The sequence below is a fragment of the Phyllopteryx taeniolatus genome, chromosome 6 (genome assembly GCF_024500385.1).
Source record: "Phyllopteryx taeniolatus isolate TA_2022b chromosome 6, UOR_Ptae_1.2, whole genome shotgun sequence".
NCBI lineage: Eukaryota > Metazoa > Chordata > Actinopteri > Syngnathiformes > Syngnathidae > Phyllopteryx > Phyllopteryx taeniolatus.
Window position 1 is genome coordinate 21,755,549 of NC_084507.1, and position 27,452 is coordinate 21,783,000.

The 27,452-nt window shown below is 43.4% G+C and overlaps 1 protein-coding gene and 6 non-coding genes across 10 annotated transcripts in view; 1 reads left to right on the forward strand and 6 right to left on the reverse strand.

Moving 5' to 3' along the window:
• The window catches only part of bbs9 (Bardet-Biedl syndrome 9), a 157,550-nt gene that overhangs the window by 89,168 nt on the left and 40,930 nt on the right, over positions 1–27,452 (forward strand). For 2 of the 4 annotated variants that reach the window (XM_061776788.1, XM_061776789.1), the window contains one exon: positions 2,846–2,950. In XM_061776788.1, the coding sequence (XP_061632772.1) occupies positions 2,846–2,950 (105 nt within the window). Of the gene's footprint in view, positions 1–2,845; positions 2,951–5,871; positions 6,398–27,452 lie in introns of those variants that run through there. The other 2 variants (XM_061776791.1, XM_061776790.1) reach the window with 2 other exon arrangements.
• Positions 24,839–24,911, reverse strand: trnah-aug (transfer RNA histidin (anticodon AUG)). Its single transcript has one exon. It is a non-coding gene; the product is annotated as a tRNA-His (tRNA).
• On the reverse strand, positions 25,355–25,427 carry trnak-cuu (transfer RNA lysine (anticodon CUU)). The gene has a single exon. It is a non-coding gene; the product is annotated as a tRNA-Lys (tRNA).
• On the reverse strand, positions 25,869–25,941 carry trnak-cuu (transfer RNA lysine (anticodon CUU)). Its single transcript has one exon. It is a non-coding gene; the product is annotated as a tRNA-Lys (tRNA).
• On the reverse strand, positions 26,378–26,450 carry trnak-cuu (transfer RNA lysine (anticodon CUU)). The gene has a single exon. It is a non-coding gene; the product is annotated as a tRNA-Lys (tRNA).
• trnak-cuu (transfer RNA lysine (anticodon CUU)) lies at positions 26,810–26,882 on the reverse strand. Its single transcript has one exon. It is a non-coding gene; the product is annotated as a tRNA-Lys (tRNA).
• trnak-cuu (transfer RNA lysine (anticodon CUU)) lies at positions 27,324–27,396 on the reverse strand. The gene has a single exon. It is a non-coding gene; the product is annotated as a tRNA-Lys (tRNA).

Here is a 27,452-nt window from a genome sequence, read left to right on the forward strand (position 1 = left end):
ATCACTCTGTCTCAAAGGTGTTCTTAATGCTCAGTGGTTATCTGTGTGGGTTATGCCAAACGATTTTATCAGCTTGGGGTGCCAACAAGGCACACAAAAAAGGAAAATGAAAAAGAAATGTGACACAAATAGTGACACCATTGACTATTTTACAACTGATTATTCTATCGATTATTCCATCGATCAATCAAATAATCAGATGCAAATCTATTTGCAAAACCTTATTTGAATTATTGTTTATTAACCGATTATTGTTGTTTTACATTGAGATGCGACACAGGGCAAAGGTAGAGGTGGCAAAGGCCAAACAAGAGGCATATGATGACATGCATGGCAGGTTGGACACCAAAGAAGGAGAAAAAGATCTATACAGGTTTGCCAGACAGAGGGATAGAGATGGGAAGGGTTTGCAGCAGGTTAGGGTGATTAAGGATAGAGATGGAAATATGTTGACTGGTGCCGGTAGTGTGCTAGATAGATGGAAAGAATACTTCGAGGAGTTGATGAATGAGGAAAATGAGAGAGAAGGGAGAGTCGAAGAGGCAAGTGTGGTGGACCAGGCAGTGGCAATGATTAGTAAGGGGCAAGTTAGAAATGCATTAAAGAGGATGAAAAATGGAAAGGCAGTTGGTCCTGATGACATTCCTGTGGAGGGAGAGAAGCATATAGGAGAGGTGGCTGTGGAGTTTTTGACCAGCTTGCTCAATAGAATTCTAGCGCGTGAGAAATAGCTGAGAAATGGAGGAAAAGTGTGCTGGTGCCCATTTTTAAGAACAATGGTGATGTGCAGAGCTGTGGCAACTATAGAGGAATAAAGTTGATGAGCCACACAATGAAGTTATGGGAAAGAGTGGTGGAGGCTAGACTCAGGACAGAAGTGAGTATTTGCAAGCAACAGTATGGATTCATGCCTAGAAAGAGTATCACAGATGCATTATTTGCCTTGAGAATTGTTAATGGAAAAGTACAGAGAAGATCAGAAGGAGCTACATTGTGTCTTTGTAGATCGAGAGAAAGCCTACGACAGGGTACCCAGAGAGGAACTGTGGTACTGCATGCGGAAGTCTGGAGTGGCAGAGAAGTATGTTAGAATAATACAGGACATGTACGACGGCAGCAGAACAGCGGTGAGGTGTGCTGTAGGTGTGACAGATGAATTTAAGGTGGAGGTGGGACTCCATCAGGGATCAGCCCAGAGCCCCTTCCTGTTTGCAGTGGTGATGGATAGGCTGATAGACCATAGACCATGATGTTTGCAGATGACATTGTGATCTGCAGTGAAAGCAGGGAGCAGGTGGAGGAACAGTTAGAAAGATGGAGGCATGCACTGGAAAGCAGAGGAATGAAGATTAGTCGAAGTAAGACAGAATATATGTGCATGAATGAGAGGGGTGGTGGGGGAAGAGGGAGGCTACAGGGAGAAGTGATAGCAAGGGTGGAGGACTTTAGATACTTGGGGTCAACCGTTCAGAGCAAGGGTGAGTGTGGTCAGGAAGTGAAGAAACGGGTCCAAGCAGGTTGGAACGGTGGAGGAAGGTGTCATGTGTGTTATGTGACAGAAGAGTCTCTGCTAGGATGAAGGGCAAAGTTTATAAAACAGTGGTGAGGCCAGCCATGATGTACGGATGAGAGACAACAGGAAGCAGAGCTGGAGGTGGCGGAAATGAAGATGTTGAGGTTCGCTCTCGGAGTGACCAGGTTGGATAAAATTAGAAATGAGCTCATAAGAGGGACGGCCAACGTTCGATGTTTTGGAGACAAAGTTAGAGAGAGCAGACTTCAATGGTTTGGACACGTCCAGAGGAGAAATAGTGAGTGTATTGGTAGAAGGATGAGGAGGATGGAGCTGCCAGGCAAAAGAGTTAGAGGAAGACCAAAGAGAAGGTTGATGGATGTCGTGAGGGAAGACATGAGGGCTGTTGGTGTTCTAGAGGGGATGCAGGAGATAGGCTCTCATGGAAAAGGATGACGCGCTGTGGCGGCCCCTAAAGGGACAAGCCGAAAGGAAAAGAAGAAGAACCGATTATTCTTGTTTTATGATTAAAAATACAAATAAACAACAATTAAGCAAAATCACACAAGAGGGAGTGATGTTGTACTCGCCACCTTTTTTGGAACTGAGAGTTACTACTTCTTAGGTACCGAATTTAATGTTCACTTCTTAGGTTGCTTCAGGTTCAACTAGATGTCAATTACAGGTTATAGTACAGCTGAAAATACCGGTTATTTTTGTAATAGATTGATTCAATTGATTATGATTCAGTTACTGGTTTGGTCCTTAAGATCTGTCAGAAAATAGGCCAAAATGTTGAACATTGTTTTCCAAACTAAAAGGAGCTCTTGAGCAAGATAAGGAACCCAAAGTTGCTCCTGATGCTACCTTTAACGTAGAAACGCAATGTATATGTGAAAGCCAATTTACCATACAGGACATATATGGAACTTTTTTTTTTTCAAATCACACTTTTTTTTTTTTTTTATCATTCCATATTTGCCATGGTAACATTCCCAAAAATGCAGTTATTTTACATATATACCTCCTCCTTCCACATTTCTTGACCCAGTTGAATCATTCCAACTTCAAAATCATCAATCAGGTCATTCAGGACATCTTTTTTCACAATCCCCAAATTTCCACATTTTTACATTGAAATACCCAAATTTAGAGCTATTTAACATATTTGACAAATTCAAATATTCCAAATTCAAATTTCAAATTCACATATTTCAAAAAATTCTATTAATTCCACAGCATTTCAGTTCAGCCGCAACACTTTAGCATTTACTCAATTTCTAGTAACGGCATTCTCTACTTATTATGATAATAATAATTCCTGTCGTTTAGGCGGCGTGGAACCCATCGCAGAGCTGGCGGGAGAGGAGACGGAGGAGCCTCAGGACGCCACCAAGTTCATAAAGAAGAAACAACCTTCAAAGAAAGTCAAGAAAGGTACGACATCCTCCTCCTCTTCTTCCTATTCCTCCTCCTCTTCATCATGATGAGGCTTGACAGCTTGTCGCTGGTTTGCCTCCTCTTCAAAGCAGGACACTTTAATCAAACAGACCATCAGTATGATAATGCAAACACACGCACGCACGCACGCACGCACACACACACACACACTGAAATGCACTGAGGTCAGTTTGTCTTTCAGAATGCAGGAAGGTTACGTTCTCTTTGATGGGCTCTACCTTAGTTAGCTTAGCATGCGAGTGTGTGCGTGTATGAGTGTGCAAGTGTGAGTGTGTGTTTAGTGTTAATCCTCACTGGCGTCTCCAATAATGAGAACTGAGGGACTCTGTGGGAGACACTCAATGCTACAAAAGTGCGCTTACACACACACACACACACCATGTGACAGTGAATGTATACTATGATGTGTTTATGTGATGTGAAAAGTGTAAAGCTGTATTGAATTTGTCAACGTTTGTGTACGAGTTGAGCGTGAGCAATCCCGAGCTTGTTATGGTTGTGTTACCACGGCGGCCATACCCTGTCATGTGTATGTTCAATAGAACACCACTTTAGTCAAATGTCGTAAATAAACTCCTGAAATGCGGACTGTACATGTTGCATCACAGATTATCATGGTAGGCCCCATTTAGCATGCCAGACCAGTAACCACCCTCCCCCGTTTCCGCCATATTAAGCAGACATGACCTGAGGCTCCGGCGTCCCTGCTCGCCTCGTTTACCTTCATGTACAGTGTAGTTTCAGGAAGTGACTTTTGATTGACTTAAAAGGCATCAAAAGGTGTCTGGTGGGCGGGCCGTCGGATTGTCCCCCCCCCCCACCCTCTGATATAGTCGCCCTAAAGACACACTTCAAAGACAGCTTCTTTCCGACCCTGCAGCCCACCTGGGATCTTAGACACAACACATACGCACGCACACACACACACACACACACACACACACACTAACATCCATTAGCTCTCTGTTTGAACCCTTACAATACAGCCACTGTTTTATTTATCAGCTAATTGGTAACAGCGTGCGTATTTGTAACGTCTGCCAATTGCTAACAGCGTGCCTATTTATAACGTCTGCTAATTGCTAAGAACATGCAGCCTCATCCTAAAACTCTGTGAAAACACAGCCGTGCATTCATATTAGCCACAAGCATTCGCTGTTAGCATCCAAGGGCTGGATAATGTTTATTTGCCCCCTCACCCCAACCCGGGCAGGATGGTACCTATTAGCAGGCACCATTAGCAATTAGCCAAGAGCGTTAGCATGATGGTAGCACTCGTGCATTAGCCACGTCAAAGCTGTTAGCTTCAGTTTGGCCAAGGTCACAAAGCTTAGCATTGTGTGTGTGTGTGTGTGCGTGTGTGTGTGTGTGTGTGCGTGTGTATGTGTGTGTGTGCGTGCGTGCGTGTGTATCTACCAGTCCATTGTTTGCCCATATATTCCCGCTCATTGACCAGAGACCAGTCTACTTATTTCGCGATGAGTCAGCTTGGAGAGACTGATTGATTGTTATATATTTTTTTCCTTTTGATGTGTTTTTGTACTGTGGTTCCGATCTATCTGTGTTAGCAAGATAAAATCAGGGACTATTAAGCTAAGGCATCACGGAGAGAGCATAAAATGTTTTTTCGTTTTCCGCGAGTCAGCAATATATGCCTCGCCATCGAGTAGAGGGCTGGCTTCTGGTAATCTGGTGGGGGGTAAAAGGTTTCAATTCTATGTTTTTAGCTTTAGTTGCATGTTGGATCGCCGCAGGAGTTAGTATTTTTGCCTCTTCGGGGGGGTTCCGTGGCCTTGAAATTGGTGCGTTGACTAAATTACAGCTGGTTTTCTGGAGCATGCGTCCCAACTCAAACATGTCCAGTGGGTCTTTCTCAAAATAACTGCACTCACGTATGCCGCTCTCAACCTCGCGCCCTCGTCGTGGGTGTCCTGAACCTCGCAAACCCAAAACGGACTCGATGTTCCTTCCGTGAGGCGTGTCTGCTCGGTGGCTAAATGTCCGACAAAGGAAGTCAAGTGGTAGCGTTCGGTTTTTGCTGTAATGCAATGCAAGTAATACAATTTGGGCAATACAGTGAACCTCCGCCATCGTGCCATTTTTAAGCTATCAATTTTTATTAGGATGAAAGTGTTTTAAGTCAGAGTTAAGGTTTCCAACTAGGATTAAGACTTCAAATTGCAGTTTACAGCCTGGGTTAACTTTTCAAACTAGGGTTTTGAGCCAGGGTTAGACTTTGACAAATGACATCTTCCATTTTAGAATTAACATACCCAGCAGTACTGATAATTATCAAAATATCCAGAACAAACTTGACACTGTTATTTGTGAATTTGCCCTGTGTGATGCTTGTTAAGCCGGCACGGTGGACGACTGGTTAGCACATCTGCCTCACAGTTCTGGGGCCCGGGGTTCAAATCCCAGCCCCGCTCGTGTGGAGTTTGCATGTTCTCCCCGCGCCTCGGTGGGTTTTCTCTGGGCACATCCCAAAAACATGCGTGGTAGGTTGATCGACTCTAAATTGCCCGTATGTATGATTTTGAGTGCGAATGGTTGTTTGTCTCTATGTGCGCTGCGATTGGCTGGCGACCGGTTCAGGGTGTTCCCCGCCTCCCGCCCGAAGATAGCTGCGATAGGCTCCAACAGCCCGCGCCCCCTAGTGAGGAGAAGCGGTAAAGAAAATGGATGGATGGATGATGCTTGTTAAGCTTTATCTGACATTTGTGTATTTATTATTTATTTATTTATTTTATCTTAAATTCCCTTGATACCACTGTTAGCCTGAGCACTTGCATATAAAAAGATTGAAAGAAGGATTAGCCCGAAAGGGCCCGTGTGTGTGTGTGTGTGTGTGTGTGTGTGTGCGCGCGCCTGCGTGTGTGTGTGTGTAATTGCAGCCTGGTTGTTCAAAGCTACCGTTGAGGACATGACCTTGTCACAGTCTACAAAAGCTAAACTGGAGATAATCAACCGCACGTGAAGCATTTTGCTACTCGTCCTACTTTTTCCTGAGGTTTGAACGCGTCATCTTGTCAACAACATTTTTGAGTAGCGACATTCCCGCGCGTGAGCCAAAGCAGAGCCAGCGGGATTTTCTGACGGCGCGCCAACGGGCTTTGATGCGAGCGTAATGTTGCGCTAATGTCGTTGCCGCCGCATTATCTGATTGACTATTTTTGGGCCACAGCAAATGCTGCCGGCTATTATGTAAACATGTTCCGCATATTTGTTATCATTGTCACCAGTGGAAAGTCGAATGTTCTCCTAAACCCCACGACAGCCGCCAGCTCCCGTCACTGACCTTCATGGACCGTCACAAGCACGTCTTTAATCTATCTTTGATGCCAGAAAAACACCATGATTCAATTGCATTTTAATCATCTAATACAAATTATAGCATTTGTTTAATGTGTGTTTATTGGCAAGCCAAACATCGTGTAAGTTTTTAAAATTAATGGGAGAATGTGTATATCTTGACGTAATAAGCATGGGAAACAAAGACAGAAAACCATGGGAAAGACACAGGAAAAACAGGGTGAAGATGGTAAATGTACGGAAAGACATTGTCAAAGTATGGGAAATATGTAGGAAGACATGATGAAGACATGGGGGAAACATGGGAAACAAATGGAACGACATGGGGAATGGTATGGAAAGATGTGGGGAATGACTGGGAAAAAGCTGTTCAGTAATCCCTCGCTATATCGCGGTTCATCGTAGATTCTTCTAATCATATTTGCATTGCTAATAATTCGCCATATCTCAGGATTTCTTATATTTGTATAAACTTGTTGAATTGTCATGGTAAAATAAGCATTTTCTAGCCTGAAACTTAAAAAAAAAACGAATGAAAATTCATTAAAACACGTTACAAGGAATATCGAAAAAATCGGAAAGACATGGAAAGATGTGTAAAGATAAGGAAAGACGTTGGGTAGACGGGAACACATTGGAAATGAATGAAAACAAACAGCGTAAAGATGTAGAAAGACTTGGTAAGACATTGAAAACATGGGAAAGACGTGAAACATTTGAAAAGAGGCAGAAATATGTGGCCAAACATCGGGAAAAAAATGAAAAGGTGAGGTGACGATAAGAAATGCAATTTAAAAAAAAAAAAAATGTGGACCTGTGCGGAAGTCCTGGTTAATGATATGGAAAGTTGTGGGAAAGAGCACACAAGGCAACAAAACTATTAGGTAAGACGTGTGGAAAGATGTGAAAACCTAAAATGAAAGACCTGGGATAGATGGGATGGGATGGGATAGAAAAACACCAAAATGGGAAAGATGTGGAAGGTCATGGGAAATGAAATGGAAAGCACACAAAAGTAGTTATTTAGACGAGCATCACGGACAAAGCATCCATCCTTTCGGTGAGGGCCTTCATGCTTTTGCTCGTGTAGCTTTTAACGCGTAACACGCGTGGAGGAGTCTCGTCCGTCCAGGTTGTCGCTCTTCAGGGAGCGGCCGTCAGGAATGAATGGCCTTCCTCCGGGACGTCGGTGGAGGGATTTGAACTTCCGGTGTGGAGGAAGTTCAAGTTCACACTCGGCTGCTGCTTTCCGCATCACAAACCACAACAAAGCCACAAAGCTAATATGTACGTTCACGACGTATTACTAAACGTTACGTTACTTTGGCATTACTTAGCCACTAATTTCATCACTACATCCTTACATTACATTACTATTACTGCATATTACATGATTTTACATGATAACATTACTTTTAGACGACAGTGATGCATGGCCACTTACTCTCATGTCTGTCATTTTATGTTTACATTGCTTTACAATACTTTTCCTACATATTTCACTACTTTTCTTTTGTATCACATGACATTACATTATATTTACATCACAGCCCATGCTTGGCCATTTCTCTCATTTCTGTCTCGTCACCTTTCCATTACATTATGTTACTATCACCACATATTATATTACCGTACTTTTCTAAAGTATTATTACATAACATTACAGCAACACTTGCCTACTACTCTCACTTCTTCTATACATGACTATTACGGGATATTACACACTTAACCCTATTTGCTAGTAAAACTTCTATTTCTATTGCTTTAACTACATTACTTTAAATTTCAATACATGTTATATTACTAGTACTACGCATTGTATTACTATTGCATTACATTACTATTACTGCATATTTCTACATTACTAAATATTCCTATGGATTACATTACATGGCTGCTACTATTACTACAGTGCATAATACTTGACAATAAATTCCATTACATTACAGGCTACGTTTCAGGCCTTCATGTATTTTCATTCCATACCGTACCGTGTCAAGGTATTGACCCCCTTTTCAAATTCTTGCATAGCTTCCTCACTTTAATGTTTAAGAGCATTAAACAAATGTAAATATCACACAACTATCACCCAAGTGAACTTAAGAGGCTGTTTTTAAATGTTTTTTTCATTTATGAAGGGAAAAAAAATTCTAAGTTACCTGGCCCTGTGTGAAAAAGTAATGGCCCCCTAAACTAACTAAGGGGGGGGGGGGGGCAATACTTTTTCACGGCACTGTATCTTATTTCAGACATGCTATTGGTTCACTGTTAAACACGATATACATTTGTCTTTCCTTCTTGTTCTGTTGTTATTATAATCAGTTTGTCACAAATGTTTCATGATATGTCATTTCTAAAAAGTTCAAAAGCGTTATTCAATCACCATATAATTGCAATCTGTTATAATAATATGATATTTATACATGTGTTATGTATAAGAACGTTATACGCCGCCTTATAGCAGCAACTTCTCTTTTGGAATAAAGACCGCCTTTGTCTGCACATTTTTCTTCGCAAACCCCCCAAAACTTATCTCCACAAGTCCCACAGCCTGTGCATTTTTTGCTTCATGGTATACACACACACACACGCAGACACGCACACACGTTATGCTCATTCATTCATTCATTCATTCATTCATCTTCCGTTCCACTTATCCTCACTAGGGTTGCGGGCACACATTATGTTATTAGTTATAATTTATTCACTACTGTTTGATCGTTAAAATGACAAAAATGTGCAACAAATTGACTTTTTCTCCCCATTATCTGCGCGTATTGAACACATTTTACATCCATTCTCAAAACATGCATCTGAAAAGATGCATTCATAACTGTCTGCGTGTGCGCGTACGTGTGTGTGTGCGCGTGTGTTAAGTTTATCAAAGGAGACGTGTCAATTAGCTGGGGGGTACACAAGGCAGAGCCGGAGTTCAAAGTTCAAGCTGGGGGTTATTCGTCAGCTGTCACTAACTATAAAAACTTACTGTGTTCCTCAACACACGCGCACGCACACACACACACACACGCACACAATCGCCGTGTGTGTCCGGCCTGACAAATGTGCATTTTCCCTGCTACGTAAACACCAATGATTCACTGTGACTTTAAAGACATACTTGCATATATACAAATATAGTTTTATATGTTTGAAAAGTGACAAGTGCTTGTCTTGTAAAATCAACAAGATCATAAAAACAATGTTTAGTGTGTCAGCTTTGAAAGACAAACAAAAAGCTCCAAAAACACTCTGGGGACCACAGCCTGTGTGAGTATGTGTGTGTCTATGTATATAGTGTTACACACAGCATCGTGTATTATGTAACATAACACGCAGCAGACATTTTCTGTCCTCACTCTGCCTGTAAACGTGTATACATGCAATTCAAAAGACAGATTTGCGGACATGTTTAATACTTTTTGTGTTTGGGTGAATTATGGGGCTTTGTGTTATTAAACATGTCAAATACAATCAACTTGTATAGCAAGGTATACATACAATACAAGCATATAAATATTGAGTACATGCTTCTGTGTAGCGATGGATTATTCCTGAAGATCCAACGGGGGGTCCATTTCCCCTTTCAAGCAGTTTAAGGTGGTCTTGATCAGGATTTTCAATGGTAAGCAGTTTGAGGATTTATTCAGTATCGTTGGTCAATGTACGAGTCGTATGCTCTGTGTCCTCACTAGTAGAACGACTGTGTCTTATTAATCAGCATTTTTTCCACTACTGCCTATATGACGTTTAGTATGACTTAACACTGATTCAATCACATTGTAAGCATGTAATACGAGTTATAACGTGTTTAGTGTGTGTTTGTTGGAAGCCAAACAGAATGCATTTGGGTTTTTTTAATGAATGCAAATGCATATATATATATATATATATATATATATATATATATATATATATAGACCAGAGGCCACCAGCATTTTTAAAACTGAAATCTACTTCTTTGGTACTGATTAATGAGTAGGGCTACCAGTTTAATACAAACTTCCACATTAACAAATTTGCTCAAATTACCTTTCATTATATGCTATTATGAATAATTAATGATATTAATCTGTGTGAAGATACCCATCATTCACTGCCCGTCCTCCATGTTAACATGGATGTTTGAATTCAACAGTCATCAATGGCAGTGAATTAATATCTCACAATAATTATCAACAGATAATAATAATTAATAGATAAATATGAATATGCAACACTATTTCAAAAAATAAAGTGTTTACATTCTCCACTTCAAACACATTCCTAGGAAATTGCAATGTCCCATCACTGGGCAATGTCATCTCCCTTGAGGGCTTCCTGGTGCCCACGGGCATCATATTGGTGACCCTTGTTCTAGATGTTAAAAACATTGGAAACGCATAGAAAAACTTGGGGGAAGACATGGGAAACATGGGAAAGGAGTAGACAGGCGTGGTAAAAACATGGAAAGACACGGGGGAAACATGCAAAAGACTTGGGGATTGATATGGAAAAAAATTATCACACAAGCGAGGTTCCATGTTTGTTACTCCTCTGAAACTACTTCGCAAGCTGTAAAATGTTCTTGTCGACTTCATACAGCGGGGGGGGGGGGGTAGTGTTCAGATTAATCGGTAGTGTTCAGATTAAACGACTGTGGGGAAATGCGGTGAGCGTCACGGTGCAACAGAAAGAGCCTTGAGTCCTTTTTAAAGACGGATTTCAGCATTTGCATGTTGTCAGACCTCGTGAACTCAAACACTTCCTCTGAGAGCTCGTGAATTTTCTCCAAGTTACCGTCAGTGTCATTCCTCTGTTGGCCTTGGCCCCCCACTCAAAACAAAGAACAAACATTTAACAACCTCAAACATCAGCCTGCACCCATCCTATGTGAGCGCGCGTGTGCGTAGCTGTTCATAAATATGTGTAAATATGTGTGAGCGATTGACTTAGTGTGTATGGTGGTGTGTGAATATGTTGGCGTGTGCATATTGTGTTTGTGTGTGTGTGTGTGCGCGTGTGTGATCACAGAGGACATCATGATTAAGTTCCCTTCATTAAGCTAAACGACTGGGCTCGAGCTCCATGGCAAATATTGGACCATGGAATTGACACACACACACACACTATGAGGAGACACACCTGAAACACTCATCTAATGAACAGGACATTCCCCATTTATTCAGCAAAAGGTCATAGGCAAATACACACACACACACAGACACTAATGACCTGCGCCACGCACACACTTCACATTGGGTTGACACAACGCACACACACACGCATTGATGCCAAGGCAAACGGGGGCACAGGTTGCAGCTGGACGGCGGCTTTAATTATTTCCAGTGGCGAATGAGGCTCGATCAGTTCCAGGCAGGCGCGCTCGCTCCGGCTGAGGCGCATCGGCGCTTCCGTCCACTAACACCCACGCGACCACCACAGACGCCGCTGCCACATATTTAGCAGCGGCCCGCGAGAAGGCCTCTCGCCATGAAGCCACGAAGCAGCCGTCTATACTGCAGCTAATGCTACCTCTGTTAGCATCCCTACTTTGCCTGCTCCATATAGACAAGGAAGCATTTAAATTCATACCTATAGACAATTTCGGTATCGGCATATGCTTTAATGTGCTAAAATCTGTTCTCAGTATTGTTTAAAATCAAAAGTCTTACAGCATTGTTTACCATCCAGTCAGATTCTCTGTGTTTGCCTCTGTGTTTTGGGAAGTGACGCTATCTCCAGGGTGTGATTACACGCTTGAAAAACTCACCCTTGTGTGTGTGTACATACATTTGTGTGTTCGTGCGTGTGTACTTTAGAGAGGCAACATGGTCATATTGTGGCGCTCGCACACTGTAACCTGGTCAGCAGAAGAATGTGTAAATACTCACTTGTGCTCCGTCATTTACATGTGCTTACGTTCACAACACAACCGCACGCGCCGCACGCGTGCAAAAATGCACATGGGTTCGCTTTCCTGTCACCCACACACACACACACGCGCTCACACATACACGCTCAACGCACACACATACACAGATATTCATATACTATACATGCTCTTATGCAGATGCACTCAGACTTACACTCACGTACACACATACAAACAAATACCCTCACATGTATACACACTCACACATGAATACACACACATACACACTCTCATACATATACATACACTCCCACATAAACACACACACAATTACACACCCACGCACACATGCAGTGTGTCGCTATGTGCTGTGCTGGCCACTAGCGCAGGAAGCGGGTTTAACACAGACAAAAAGCCAGCCAGGCCACGCCCACAGGAAGTAGACGCTGAGGCGAACGTTGAACTGTGCGGCACTCATAGTGTGATAGTGTCAAGCTAATGTGTGCGCTTCAGCTCATCCACACACAAAAACACACACACACACACACGCGCATTAACACGTACAAGTGTTGTCTTCACAACGAGCATTATCCATCCATCCAACCATTTTCCATACCGCTTATCCTCACTGGGGTCGCGGGCGTGCTGGAGCCTATCCCAGTTGACTCTGGGCGAGAGGCGGGGTACACCCTGAACTGGTCGCCAGCCAATCACAAGGGAACATATAAACAAACTAAATAAACTGTTACTTTACAATAAGATGACCCAAGCTAAAAAGTAGTCCAAATAATTACGTGAGAAGTACTCTGTAAAAGCAAATCTCAAGTACTGAGTAACTTGTGGGTAATTTTCTAAAATATATATTTTTTCCAATTAGAGCATGATGTCAAATAGACAGATTCTGAAATAGGGAATGTGCAATTTTGACTTACCTACGGGAAATTTTGAATCTTCAGTTAACATACCATGCATGTTTTTGGGATGTGGGAGGCAACCGGAGTACCCGGAGAAAACCCACACAGGCACGGGGAGAACATGCAAACACCACACAGGCGGCAAGGCCGGATTTGAACCCCAGTCCTCAGAAGTGTGAGGCAGATGTGCTAACCAGTCGCCCACCGCACCGCCACACTAGCATTATGTTTTGAAAAAAAACAATTCTTATTTCTAGTTCAGTGATTTTGATATAATGATTGACAAGAAAGGCGGCACGGTGAACGACTGGTTAGAGCTTCTGCCTCACAGTTCTGGGGACTGGGGTTCAATCTCCGGCCCCACCTGTGTGGAGTTTGCATGTTCTCCCCGTGCCTCTGTGGGTTTTCTCCGGGCACTCCGTTTTCTTCCCACATCCCAAAAAACATACATGGTAGGTTCATTGAAGACTCTAAATTGCCCGTAGGTGTGAATATGAGTGCGAATGGTTGTTTGTTTCTACGTGCCCTGCGATTGGCTGGCAACCGGTTCAGGGTGTACCCCGCCTCCTGCCCGATGATAGCTGGGGTAGCCTCCAGCACGCCCGCGACTCTTGTGAGGAGAAGCGGTGAAGAAAATGGACGGATGGATGGATTGACAAGAAAGTAAAAAGAAATTGTGGAATTTAGTCCAATAGTTCCCCATGCAACACAGATGTGAAACAGTTTTCAGAAATAGTGCTAAGACAACAAAATATTAGTTCAATGATTGGCAGGAAAGCAATAATTTCAAGCATTTCACTTTTCCTTGACTTTGTCAGGGAAAATTTTATATACTTTTCTTACGTTGTTTCATTTGCCTGTACCAAAATAAAAGCTTGTATAAGGATTCTGATCTCTTTCAAAACACACAATGCTAATGTTGAGAAAACAAACGCCCATTCATGTAAACATGGCGTATGTTGTATAAAATCTACTTTCCCTTTATTCATTGCGGTTTCATAGTTAGGTGTTTTTGTTTGTGTGCGTGATTTAAATCAGTCTGTCTGATAGAAAGGAAGAGAGTGTCAGTCGATATTTAGAAAAGCAGCAGCTTTGTTGGGTGTGTTTACTCGGCCATGATGTTGACAATGTGATGATGCGGTGAAAGTGCTGTAAAATCATGTCACCGTCAGAGATTTACAACTGGGATGAATCATCATGCCCACTGTCCCTGAGCACGCCTTCACCATAGGCACCTTAGACATGGTGTGTTCATTTGTCATACACTTTGTGTGTCCCTCACATGTTTACACCCAGTACTTAGTGAAAGTTTTAAGCAATGTTTCTTTAAAGGGTTTTTACAGTATACAGGCAAGTCTGAATTTAGAGTTCCATGCCTTCAGTGTAGTATCACTACTGGAAGAGATAAAGCATAATTAACACCAAGAATACAAGGCAGAGAAGGTCCCCTCCTAAGCATCGGTAATAGTTGTTTTTCCCACAGGGCAGAGAATATATGCCTGTGAGTATTGCTTTTTGCTCTGTTCCATGTCTGTTAAAGTAGCAGTTTTTTTGAGGATTTGGTATTACTGTAAAATCTATGATTATTTCCGTTCGCCCGTCTATGGTGTTTCACATTACAGAGGTTTGTACATATAAACAACCAATTGATGTAAAACTAGTTTTGAATTCAGAAGCCAGTAAAAATTGGTTTGTTCATCTATTATCCAATTTATTTTGAAAGGGGGCTTGGTAACAAAAAATACTTTAATATCTCAACGTTATTAAAGCAAAGACAATTTCCAATTTTGCTATTTTAGCAAAAACATTAATTTGATGCACACAATTTGTTTTCGCGGGCCACATACAATGATTTGGCGGGACAGATCTGTCACCAGGGCCTTGAGTTTGACACATGCGCTTTAAGGGCTATAATATAACACCATGACTTTTAATGCTGTTCGCTAGCCGTCTATGTGTGAGTTAGCATTAAGGTAGCGGAAGGCAAAGTTGTGTGGTTGTTTTAAATCCATGTGTAGTGTGTTTAATGTTTAGTTTCTCAATAAACTTCAACTGGGAGTGACAATAAACAGCTTGAAACCTCCTTTTTGAAGACTTGTTCACCGTCTGACAAATTGCTGCTTGTCGTGAAGTGAGTTGAGTTGCGTTCATGACCCCCTTCAGCACTCAATCAGAAATTCGACCGGATGGCGGCTCGTAGCTCGAAAAACGAGTCACTCGTACCTCAAGGCACAATGGACACAGTAAAAAAGGACACGTTGCTCTGTAAAAAGATGAAAAATGAGTTTCAAGTTAAGTTGTTATTTTTGAAATAACATCAGCATTCTTGTCCCTGGTGTCCATCCTAGATATCACCAAAATATGTACACACTACTACAAACAATGACCACAGGAAATGCATATGTATAAAGCATTTGTTTAGCGCGCAGGCTCGGCGATGTTTCCTGACGGCTTGGGTCAGACTCCTTGTTACTGTGTCGCTTTCACGCTGCAGTGGAAGTGGTGCAGACGGATTCTCTTCAAATGACTGAGTCCAGATAGGCGGGCTATAATTACGCCGCTTGTGTGGTTCTTTGTCAAATTGCTCCACCGACTGCACATTCCTGCATTTTGTGTATTTTTACGAGCCCGTAATGCTGCCGCTGCTTTGTCACTTAATCATACACACACACACAAGCACGTGCATCGTAACAATCTCACACACCAGGTGGCAAAATAGTAGTACTGATGCAAATTCTTTACAAAAGTAAAAATAAAAAAAGTGCAGACTGAAATTGACTCAGTACAAAAGTAAAAATACATTTCTGCTGTCAGTTCTAAACATCAATTTTGATGACTTGGCACAACAGAAAAAATACTTATGCACACAAAATAGTTTTCCCTCTTATGAATTTACACAGTTACTAAGATAGAGTAGTTGCAAGTCACGTTGTTTAAGAGCGAGCTCTTTTTGGCTCAGCTTGTCTGCTATCGATGTGTTTCCATAAGTTTGTTAACATTGTGAATTGAGTAACGAAAAATGATAAATCAGCTAAAATCACTGAAAATCCACTCATTCATCCAAGCATTTTCCATACCGCTTATCCTCACACCTTATATCGTGATAACATAATTAAACAGAATGTAAAGAATAAACAGTTTGTGCATCATGATTGCAGCTCCTTCTAGTGTGTGCATGACTAGGCCACCGGGGGCAGTATAATACAGTCATGCAGAAACAAACAAAGTACGTAAGTGACTCAGTAAGATGTATTAATGTAAGTTGTTTTTCACAGAGGATAAAGAGGATTGGCCCGAGTATTTCTATATTGTTTGTCTACATGTGTTGTTACAAGCGCGTACTACCGTCATATTGATGCACTTCGTTAGCCCGTCTACGGCGCTTTGCATTTTGTAATAGCAATTATGCTAACGAAGACATTTTTAAGGCAAAGTTTGGTTGTTTTAAATATACAACTTGTAATCCTCTTTGTTTTATGTTTTTTTTTGACAGGAAGCTTCCTGGTGGTGGCAATAAAGAAAACGGCTTGAAGCCTCTTTTTTGAAGTTCACTATCTTCCAAAAAGATGCTTGAGTGGAGTTCACTGCCACACACAGCACTTGTATCTCAAATTTCTGCTTGCAAGTCAAAACAAGAAATCCGCCGAATGACGGCTCCTATCTCGAAAAACTCGTAAATTAGGTCACTTATATCTCAAGGCACCACTGTGTTTTTTTTGTTGTTCGTGTTTTGTTGTTTTTTTTTTCAGATTGGTTGGCGAATTTATGAATAGCAGGTTGCAGGTCGTTTTTAGGCCGGCACAAGACACAATGCATTGACCACGAATCGTTCTTGGTGCTGACAACGTCAAACAATTCTCCCTGTTTTTTCCACCTTATGAGACTCCTCATCTCAACCATGGTTGACTCTGCTTCTGTTTATGTCTTTCGTAATTCCTGACACCATCCACAGAGGTTGAAAAAAGTATCAAGCCTATTTTGACAAAGTAAAGCGTGGAAAGTACAAATATCTGGTTTCAAATGTCGGGGGTAAAAGTAAAAAGCCATCAGAAAAATAAATACTCCAGTCAAGTACAGATACCTGAAAAATCTACAATAATGAAGTATTTGTACTTTGTTGCTTCCTGCCATTGGTGCGTAAACGCACACACACATTTTTGAGTAATTTTTTTTAAAGCGTGCCACGCTCTTTGAATAAACACTGGTGCGCATCCCCCGCAGCAGACAGTCACGATGCGACGTTCACATGAAAGCGCACTATGCTTTCTGTGTGTGTGTGTGCGTGCGTGCGTGTGTGTGGACAGACAGCAATTAAGTGGGAACATCCTAGTGGGACCAGTACTGCCGACTCCATCAATCACGCCGCAAACCACTGGAATGTCTGCAGGGATGTGCTGCCGTGTGCGGCGTGCTCTCTCACTTTGTTGTGATCGCTCAGAGTGGAAGTGTGCGTTTGATTTTGGAATCACACATCCTGACGTGTGCCGCTGCTGCTGCACTTGAATGAGCTTTTAAGGGGGTGTCTCAAAGTGAAACTGGATAAAAACAGAGTTGTTTTGGCTTGTCATAGCATGCTGCTTTTTTTCACCAATGTGTCACAGTTCTGTGTGACAGGCTTCATTTTACAAAAACTCTGGGTTCTGTGGAAAAGATGAGAATAAATGCATTGTCCACATACATTGATAGACAGATAGATAGATGGGTTCTTCAGTCTAGCGATGCAGCTATCAAATTTTTTTTTTTTAATTCAGTATTCTACCGATTATCCTATCGATTAATCAAGTAATCGAATACAAATTTATTTTGCATTATTAAATACGATGACATGCATGTGGGTTGCAGGTATTACTTTTGTGCACTTCTGGTCGTCATCCTCACGTTCTTCTATAGTATCTGTGACTTTGAGTGTGTATGGCTTTAAAAGGCGCAGCCTGGCTCGGTGAGTGACCTGGACATCAGATCTCTGAGGGCTAACTAGCGATGGTAGGCTATATTAAATTAGCTAACCCCAATACATTACCTTGAGTTGGTAATTGGAGACGTGCTGTTCTGGTATGTGAGTTGTCTGATTAATCATTGCAGACTTTGTACAATCACGCAGTGGAATGCATATAGTAATATGATATAAAGTGTATACTATCCATCCATCCATTTTCTGAGCCACTTCTCCTCACTCGGGTCGCGGGCGCGCCTTTCCCAGCTATCATCGGGCAGGAGGCGGGGTACACCCTGAACTGGTTGCCAGCCAATCGCAGGGCACATACAAACAAACAACCATTTGCCCTCACATTCACACCTACGGGCAATTTAGAGTTGTCAAATAACCTACCATGCATGTTTTTGGGATGTGGGAGGAAACCGGAGTGCCCGGAGAAAACCCACGCAGGCACGGGGAGAATATAGTGAGGTATAAAATACGTGCTACAACTGAACTGAAGTGGTCTCAGTGATGGTACAGTAATATTTTTACAATTAGTCCAAAATGGGAAATATAATATTCCTGACTGTGATATACAGTATAATGATATTATGATGAATTATTATACACCCAATATGTACAGTGTATGTGTAAATGTATTAATCACATTCTGCAGTCATATTTTAACAACGAGTGAAAATCCATCCATCCATTTTCTGAGCCGCTTCTCCTCACAAGGGTCGCGGGCGTGCTGGAGCCTATCCCAGCTATATTCGGGCAGGAGGCGGGGTACACCCTGAACTGGTTGCCAGCCAATCGCAGGGCACCATCCGCAGGCACGGGGAGAAAATGCAAACTCCACACAGGCGGGACCAGGGATTGAACCCCGGTCCTCAGAACTGTGAGGCAGATGCTCTAACCAGTCTTCACCGTGCCACCTGAGTGAAAATTGAGAAGTATAAATATGGTTTAATTTCTGTTAACTCCATGTGAAAGGGGGCTACGGCGTCCAATACTTAATAGTGATAATACTAAGTTACGACGGGACAAAACTGTGTCTCTGTGATAGCTGTGCCCCGCTGCCAATCCCGTTCAATTGATTTATGGAGCCATGGACTCTCATTTTGACACTGGAATACATTGCTTATACTCATCACACCACACATATACGACGACATTGCCTTCATTGTGTGTGTGTGCGCGTTTTAAGACGAGTGTGGGGATATGAAGGGGTTAAAGCAGGGAAGTGCTGGAGCCAGAGAGATTGACCCAGACATGACCTGCCTATGAGAACATGGCTACTCAAACGCACACGTACACTGAAATAATGGCGGAAAGAACAATTGCATCATTGCTCGTCTTTCATAGCTACGAATAATAATAACAATTAACTAGATGCATTCGTGTGCTGGAATAAAGTTATTCTTATTCTAACGCAACGATGCAAGAATATAACGCTTAAAAAAAAATAAAGCCAAAAAATCTCAGGCTTGCCAACAAACGATTACTTCCTGGCATTCGAGCAATCTGATAGCACCGCATCGCTGCTTTGGAAGCACATAAGCCGTGAAAAATACTCTGCAATCTAGCGTATTCATAAGCGGCCGTTAGTGTGTTTACGCGTGTGTGTTGTGGTGTTTTCTCTAGAGGTGGTAACGACTTGTACACGCCGACGCCGCTCTGAGAGTACCACGCCGAGTCGTCATTAAGTCTCAAACGACCTCAGTTGAGTTCCACTGTGCCTCTGTTACCTCGACTGAAGGCGTTTAGTCCACGGAAAAATGACATTAAACATCTCACACCACAGGATAATCACTCAGAATCGTCGTCTCAGAGACATCCGGTAATCAGGCCTTTTATGACTTTGATAGGAATCGGGGAATCAGGTTAAAAATTGGCGCAATTATCAATATGTGTGTACTCTTCTTAAATGGAAGCAGATGAACTAAATACAGCGCTAGCTTCAGCAGACTTCCTGAGGAGCTGTCGTTACAAAGCACTTCACAATCACGGAATCCGTGGCTCAACTCCGGCTCGGTGTTCACCACAAACATCGTAAATATTCAACAGATTCAAATTTAAAATGCCCGAGCAGATCGGGGAGGAAATATCACTCCTAGCACACACACCCCACGACACAGGATAACCGCACAAGATCATCTTCAGAAATATCTGATAATCGGGGCTTTGCTGACTTTTATCGGAGTGGGGTAATCAGGCTTAAAATCAGGCCGATTTTGACCAATCACAGAGTTTGTGGCTCAGCCCGAGTTGGTGTTGACAACACACGTATGGATTTAAAATGTACGATTTCCCAGCAGCTTTGGGAGGAAAAATCACTCTTACCACCCTCCACACCACATGATAATTGCTCAGGATCATCTTCAAAGATAATCGGGCTTATGCTGACTTTGACCAGATTTTGAGCAATCAAGGAGTCAGTGGCTCTTCCCAACTCAGTGTTGACCACACACATAATGATTTGCCATCGTAAATGTTGAACAGGTTTAACATTTACGATTTCTGAGCGGCTCAGGGAGATGAAATCACTCTTAAATCACCCCGCACCACAGGGTAATCACTCAGGATCATCTTCAAAGACAGCCGACAATCAGGCCTTTGCCCTCTTTGATCCTAATGGGGGAATCGAGCTGAAAATCCACCAGTTTTCGTGTGTATCATGCTTAACACAGAAACACAACTTTCCAAACACAAAGAATAGTAACGCTAATTTACCGGCATCTGATCTTCCTTTTACTTAGCCCTGCTTGTCTATATTTTAATTGTACCATCTCTTTTGACCCCCTCCCCAATCCTCCATTTCCATGGCAACCAATAACATCTAACCTTTCCTGTCCACCGCGTTAAGCTGCCGTCAGGCGGCCTCATTACTTGTTTTTTTGCTCCACCTGTACAACTTTCCCTCTGGTCTTCACACAGCTGCTGATTGTTCACACACACACATCTCCACGATCTTGGCGACAGTTTCGACTCGTTGAGTTGATTTCAAGTCAGGTGGAGATGGGCTAACTCGAGCCAACGCACGGCGTGAACATGAACCAGACTCAAATTGAGGCCATCTGGCCTTTACGCCTCTTCTCTCTGTCTGTCAATAAATAACCACACACACACATGTATCTATATACACAAACACACACACACTCACACACTTTGACGTATGTAAAAGGAGCGTCCGCCGAGGGCCGTAAAAGCAGGAGATGAATGTGGCGGGGAAGTGAGGCGAGGCGAGAAGACAGCTGATAAGCGAGCATGTTAGTTGGTGATGTCATCGCGTCTGAGATCATTTTGACATATTTCATGACAAGCGCGCGCCCATGCAGCTGTGTCTGCGTATGCATGTGTGTGTATTTGACAGGGAAAATGTCGATTTTGAGTAATCCTGCTCTATAAACTCAATAATCGTGAAAGCGTTATCTGTTACAATGTCCTTTAACATTGAATACACTACTCACCAAAGGTTTGGGATATTGGGCTTTGGTGTGAAATTTGAGCATGAAACTAAAATGCACCTTGAACTTTACAGCTGCATTCTGCATTTCTCTGAATATTTGACATAATAAAATCCTGTCAACATTCTATCAGCCTACCTGGCTAGCTCAGTTGGTAGCGCATGAGACTCTTAATCTCAGGGGCATGGATTCGAGCCCAACATTGGGTGAGAGGCTTTTAGTCGACTTCAGCTTTGTTACTGACTAAAAGTTGACCAAAACATTAGGTACGCTTGCACTACATCTAATGGCATCCGATGCAAGAAGTGTGAATACACAAGAAAGTCACTCAGTAGCACAGAAGACCTCCTCAAAGCCGCAACTATTTGTACCAGCATCACTGCATTCACAGTTTGTACCCTTTCATGTAGCTAAATGAAGAAAGCAAAAGATCAGGAACAGGCTTCAATATGATACAGTTCAAGTACCTAATAAAGTGTTCAGTGGATTAAGGTAACAATTTAACTGCTCGTATCAGAGCGGACTTTCTCATGTTGTGTGTGAAACGTACTTATGTGGAGTTGTTGTGCATCGAATTCAAATAAGTCCCTGTTAACCAGAGCAATTCTTGTGCAGGATCTCATCAGAATGTCAAGATATACTATAACTAAAAATGCTCATTAGTGAATTTGGATTGTGTGGGTGATATTCCTTTCAAAACTACATTGCAGCAACATGGAGCTCAAACCCATGACCCCAAGATTAAGAGTCTCATGCGCCACTGACTGAGCTCGCCGGGCTTGTACCCAACGAAGTGTTTCACACCGCCCCTCGAAGGCAGCAATCCCCCTAAATGGTTAAAGGTAATTTCTCACTCGCTTTGGAGGTCGTATCAGAGACTGGATGGCGGCCGTGTTGAAGGTGACAGCAAAAACTGGAAAGTGGGTGTAAAGTCAAACTGTCTGTCTGACTGCCTATTTCCCTGTTTCTGTGGAAGGTACCAACATGGAATGGGTGGACAAAAGCATACCAGCTCATCTGCCCCCAAATACGATACAGTCCTGCAGCTGATAAAATGTCCTAAAGGGAACTCGCCCAACGTGGGCGATTAAGGATCTAATGCTCCACCTACTGAGCTTGCCAGGCTTTTGTGAAAAGGAAAATTTTCCACAATGTGAGTCAAAGCCAGAACAGGTTGTTGGAAAATGTGCCCGCTTTTTAGGTAGTATCATAGAAGACTTATTCTCATGTTCCATATGAAGGAGGTACTGACATTGCAAGGTACTGGCATTGACTGAGGGGTACTCCTGGCACCTTTCTCATTTTAAGATGCCCAAAAAGGAAGCAACCCAACGTGGGGCTCAAACCCACCACTGTGAGATTGAATCTCATGATCTAACAACTGAGCTGGAGGGCTTCTTCTGAATGTATCTTTCCACACTCTGGTCAAAGGTTACATTTCCCACTAAATGGAATAGGAGGGAAAGGTACCGACATTGAATGGGGCCTTTTCCCATCTTAAGATGCCCTGAAAGGAAACTTTTATTGGCCTTTAAATGCTGTAATTCTCGGTGCTAGAGCTGACGTGTAAAACATGGAGCATGATCACCAATCGGGTATTCTCCTCCTGTTTCGAGACAGCTTTTATAGGGTATAGCAGAAGACCAGACCATAGGTGTGAAGTTGTCGCAGCCTGTTCTTCTCCTCTGTAGCCCTGTAGCTAATTAAGAGATAAACTGTGAGATTAAGAATCTTATCCTCTACCAACTGAGCTCGAGGGCTTGTTCTCAGTATATCTTTCCACACTCTGGTCAACGTTTACATTTCCCCCTAAATGGAATACGTACAGACATTGAATGGGGCCAGATGACGGTATGAATCAAGCTCCTCTGTAACCCTCGATGAGACAGCCCTGTAGCAAATTAAGTGTCCTAAAAGGCCGTTGCCCAATGTGCAGGGGACGTGTGACGCTCTTGAGGTGGTCCAGCACGACACGTTCAAAGGACTTCGTGACCACAGATGTCAAGGCGACAGGCCTGTACTCATTTAGACCCGAGATTGTAGGTTTCTTGGGGACTGGAATGATGGTGGAGCGTTTGAAACAGGATGGTACTTCGCACAGTTCCAGAGCTATTGAAAATCTGTGTGAAGGCTGGAGCGAGCTGGTTGGCGCATACTTTGAGGGAGGATGGGGACACATGTTCTGGGCCTGCCACTTTGTTAGACTTTTGTTGTTTGAAGATGCGTCTCACATCCTGTTTGGGGGTGGTTAACGCAGAAGTCAGAGGTGTGATTGTGGTCGGTGGTGTGGGTGGCTGGGTGTGGGGTGTGAAAGTATCCTTTTCAAATCTGCAGTAGAAGGTATTAAAGTCGTTGGCTGTTGTTCTCAGCTTGGGGGGATCGTCGCTTGTAATTGGTCAGCGATTGGAATGCATGCCAGACTGATTTAGAGTCGTTAGCGCTCAACTGTTTTTCCAACTTTGCTGCATAGTTCCTCTTTGCAATGTTAATTTCTTTAGTCAGCTGGTTTCTAGCTCGATTATTCAGGGCCCTGTCCCCGCCTTGATATGCGTCCTCCTTAGCTTGGCAAAGTTGCTTAAATTTGGCAGTGAACCACGGCTTGATGTTGTTGAATGTGCGAAATGACTTTGTTGGTACACAAACCTCTTCACAGAAACCGATACAGGATGTGACAGTGTCTGTATATTCATCCAGGCTGCCAACTGAATTTTCAAAGACACTCCAGTCTGCGCAGTCTAAACAGCTTTGAAGTTCCAACTTTTGCATCTTTGGTCCACTTTTTCACTGTTTTCACCGTAGACTTCGCGCATTTAAGTTCTTGACTGTATGTCGGTATTAAGTGAATTAAGCAGTGATCAGACGAGCCCAGGGCTGCACGAGGTTTGGCACGGTATGCGTTATTTAGCGTAGTATAGCAGTGGTCTAAAATGTTATTTTCCCAGGTAGGACAGTCGATGTGTGATCCCCGGCCCTGCCTGTGTGGAGTTTGCATTTTCTCCCCGTGCCTGGGTGGGTTTTCTCCGGGCACTCCGGTTTTCTCCCACATCCCAAAAACATGCATGGTAATTTGATTGACGACTCTAAATTGCCCGTAGGTGTGAATGTGAGTGCGAATGGTTCTTTGTTTGTATGTGCCCTGAGATTGGCTGGCATCCAGTTCAGGGTGTAACCCGCCTCCTGCTCGATGATAGCTGGGATAGGGTCCAGCACGCCCACGACCCTAGGTAGGAGAAGCGGCTCAGAAAATGGATGGATGGAGGGATTCTATGTGGCGGTCTGCCCGGTGAAGATGGAAGCCGGGAAGCATGACTGCGCCATCGGGACGGTGTGATCCAAGCTCCTCGATAACCCTGTATGAGACAGCCCTGTAGCTAATTAAATGTCCTAAAAGGCCATCGCCGAACGTGTGCCTCGAACCCACGACCCTGAGATTCATAGTCTCATGCTCTACCGACTGAGCTAGCCGGGCTTGCAGCTTTGTGAAAGATGGGGCATGATCATCAATAGGTGATTCTGTTTCGAGACCTTTTATAGGGGATAGCAGAAGATCAGAACAGGTGTGAAGTTGCAATGTCTGTCACAGCCCGTTCTTCTCCTCTGTTTGTGTACAAGGTACTGACATTGACTGGGGGGGGAATCATGGCACTTTTCCCATCTTAAGATGCCCTAAAAGAAAGCCACCCAACGTGGGTCTCAAACTCACCACTGTGAGATAAAGAATATTTTTCTCGACCAACAGAGGTCGAGGGATTGTTCTCAATGTATCGTTCCACACACTGGTCAAAGGTTACATTTCCCCCTAAATGGAAGAGGTACCGACATTAAATGGGGGCAGATGACAGTATGATGCGAGCTCCTCTATAAATCTGTATGTGACAGACCAGTAGCTAATTAACCATTCTAAAAGTCTGTCGCCCAACGTGGGGCTCGAACCCACGACCCTGAGATTAAGAGTCTCATGCTCTACCGCCTGAGCTAGCCGGGCTGGCTGCTTACTGCTTGCGGCTGTGTGAAAGACGGGGCATGATCATCAATAGGTGATTCTGTTTCAAGAGCTTTTGGGGATAGCAGATCAGAACAGGTGTGAAGTTGAAATGTCTGTCACAGCCTGTTCTTCTCTCCTGTTTGTATGCAAAGTACTGACATTGACTGGGTGTGAATCATGGAACTTTTCCCATCTTAAGATGCCCTAAAAGGAGGCCACCCAACGTGGGGCTCAAACTCACCACTGTGAGATTAAGAGTCTTTTACTCGACCAACAGAGTTCAAGGGATTGTTCTCAATGTATCTTTCCACACACTGGTCAAAGGTTACATTTCCCCCGAAATGGAAGAGGTACCGACATTTAATGGTGCCAGATGACACCATGAACCAAGGTCCTCTATAAGGCTCTATGTGGCAGACCTGTAGCTAATTAAGCATCCATCGCCCAACGTGGGGGTCGAACCCACGACCCTGAGCTTAAGAGTCTCATGCTCTCCCGACTGAGCTAGCCGGGCTTGTGGCTTTGTGAAAGATCATGTGGCATGATCATCAATAGGTGATTCTGTTTTGAGAAAAGTGGAGAGCAGATCAGAACAGGTGTGAAGTTGAAACGTCTGTCACAGCCTGTTCTTCTCCTCTGTTTGTGGACAAGGTACTGACATTGACGAGGGGGGAATCATGGCACTTTTTCCATTTTAAGATGCCCTAAAAGAAAGCCACCCAAAGTGGGGCTCAAACTCACCACTGTGAGATTAAAAGTCTTATGGTCTCTCGACAGAGCAACAGGTCTTGTTCTCAATTGATCTTTTCACACACTGGTCAAAGGTTACATTTCCCCCAAAATGGAAGCGGTACCGACATTAATTGGGGGCAGATGACGGTATGATGCGAGCTCCTCTAAAAACCTGTCTGTGACAGACCAGTAGCTAATTCAGCATTCTACAAGTCTGTCGCCCAACGTGGGGCTCGAACCCACGACCCTGAGATTAAGAGTCTCATGCTCTACCGACTGAGCTAGCCGGGCTGGCTGCTTTGTGAAAGACGGGGCATGATCATCAAAAGGTGATTCTGTTTCGAGCCCTTTTATAGGGGACAGCAGAAGATCAGAAGAGGTGTGAAGTTGAAATGTCTGTCACAGCATGTTCTTCTCGTCTGTTTGCGTACAAGGTACTGACATTGACTGGGTGTGAATCATGGCACTTTCCAATCTTAAAATGCCCTAAAAGAAAGCCACCAAACGTGGGGCTCAAACTCACCACTGTGAGATTGAGTCTTTTGCTTGACCAACAGAGGAACCCACATTGAACGGGGACAGATGACAATATGATCCGAGTTCCTCTTTCAAGCTGTTTGTGGTAGACCTGTTGCAAATCAAGCATCCATCGCCCAACGTGGGGCTCGAACCCACGACCCTGAGATTAAGAGTCTCATGCTCTACCGACTGAGCTAGTCGGGCTTGCGGCTTTGTGAAAGACGGGGCATGATCATCAAAAGGTGATTCTGTTTCGAGCCCTTTTATAGGGGACAGCAGAAGATCAGAAGAGGTGTGAAGTTGAAATGTCTGTCACAGCCTGTTCTTCTGCCCTGTTTGTGTGCAAGGTACTGACATTGACTAGGGGGGAATCATAGCACTTTTCCCATCTTAAAATGCCCTAAAAGGAGGCCACCCAACCTGGGGCGAAAACCACCACAGTGAGATTAAAAGTCTTATGGTCTCTCGACAGAGCAACAGGTCTTGTTCTCAATTGATCTTTTCACACACTGGTCAAAGGTTACATTTCCCCCAAAATGGAAGCGGTACCGACATTAATTGGGGGCAGATGACGGTATGATGCGAGCTCCTCTAAAAACCTGTCTGTGACAGACCAGTAGCTAATTCAGCATTCTACAAGTCTGTCGCCCAACGTGGGGCTCGAACCCACGACCCTGAGATTAAGAGTCTCATGCTCTACCGACTGAGCTAGCCGGGCTGGCTGCTTACTGCTTGCGGCTGTGTGAAAGACGGGGCATGATCATCAAAAGGTGA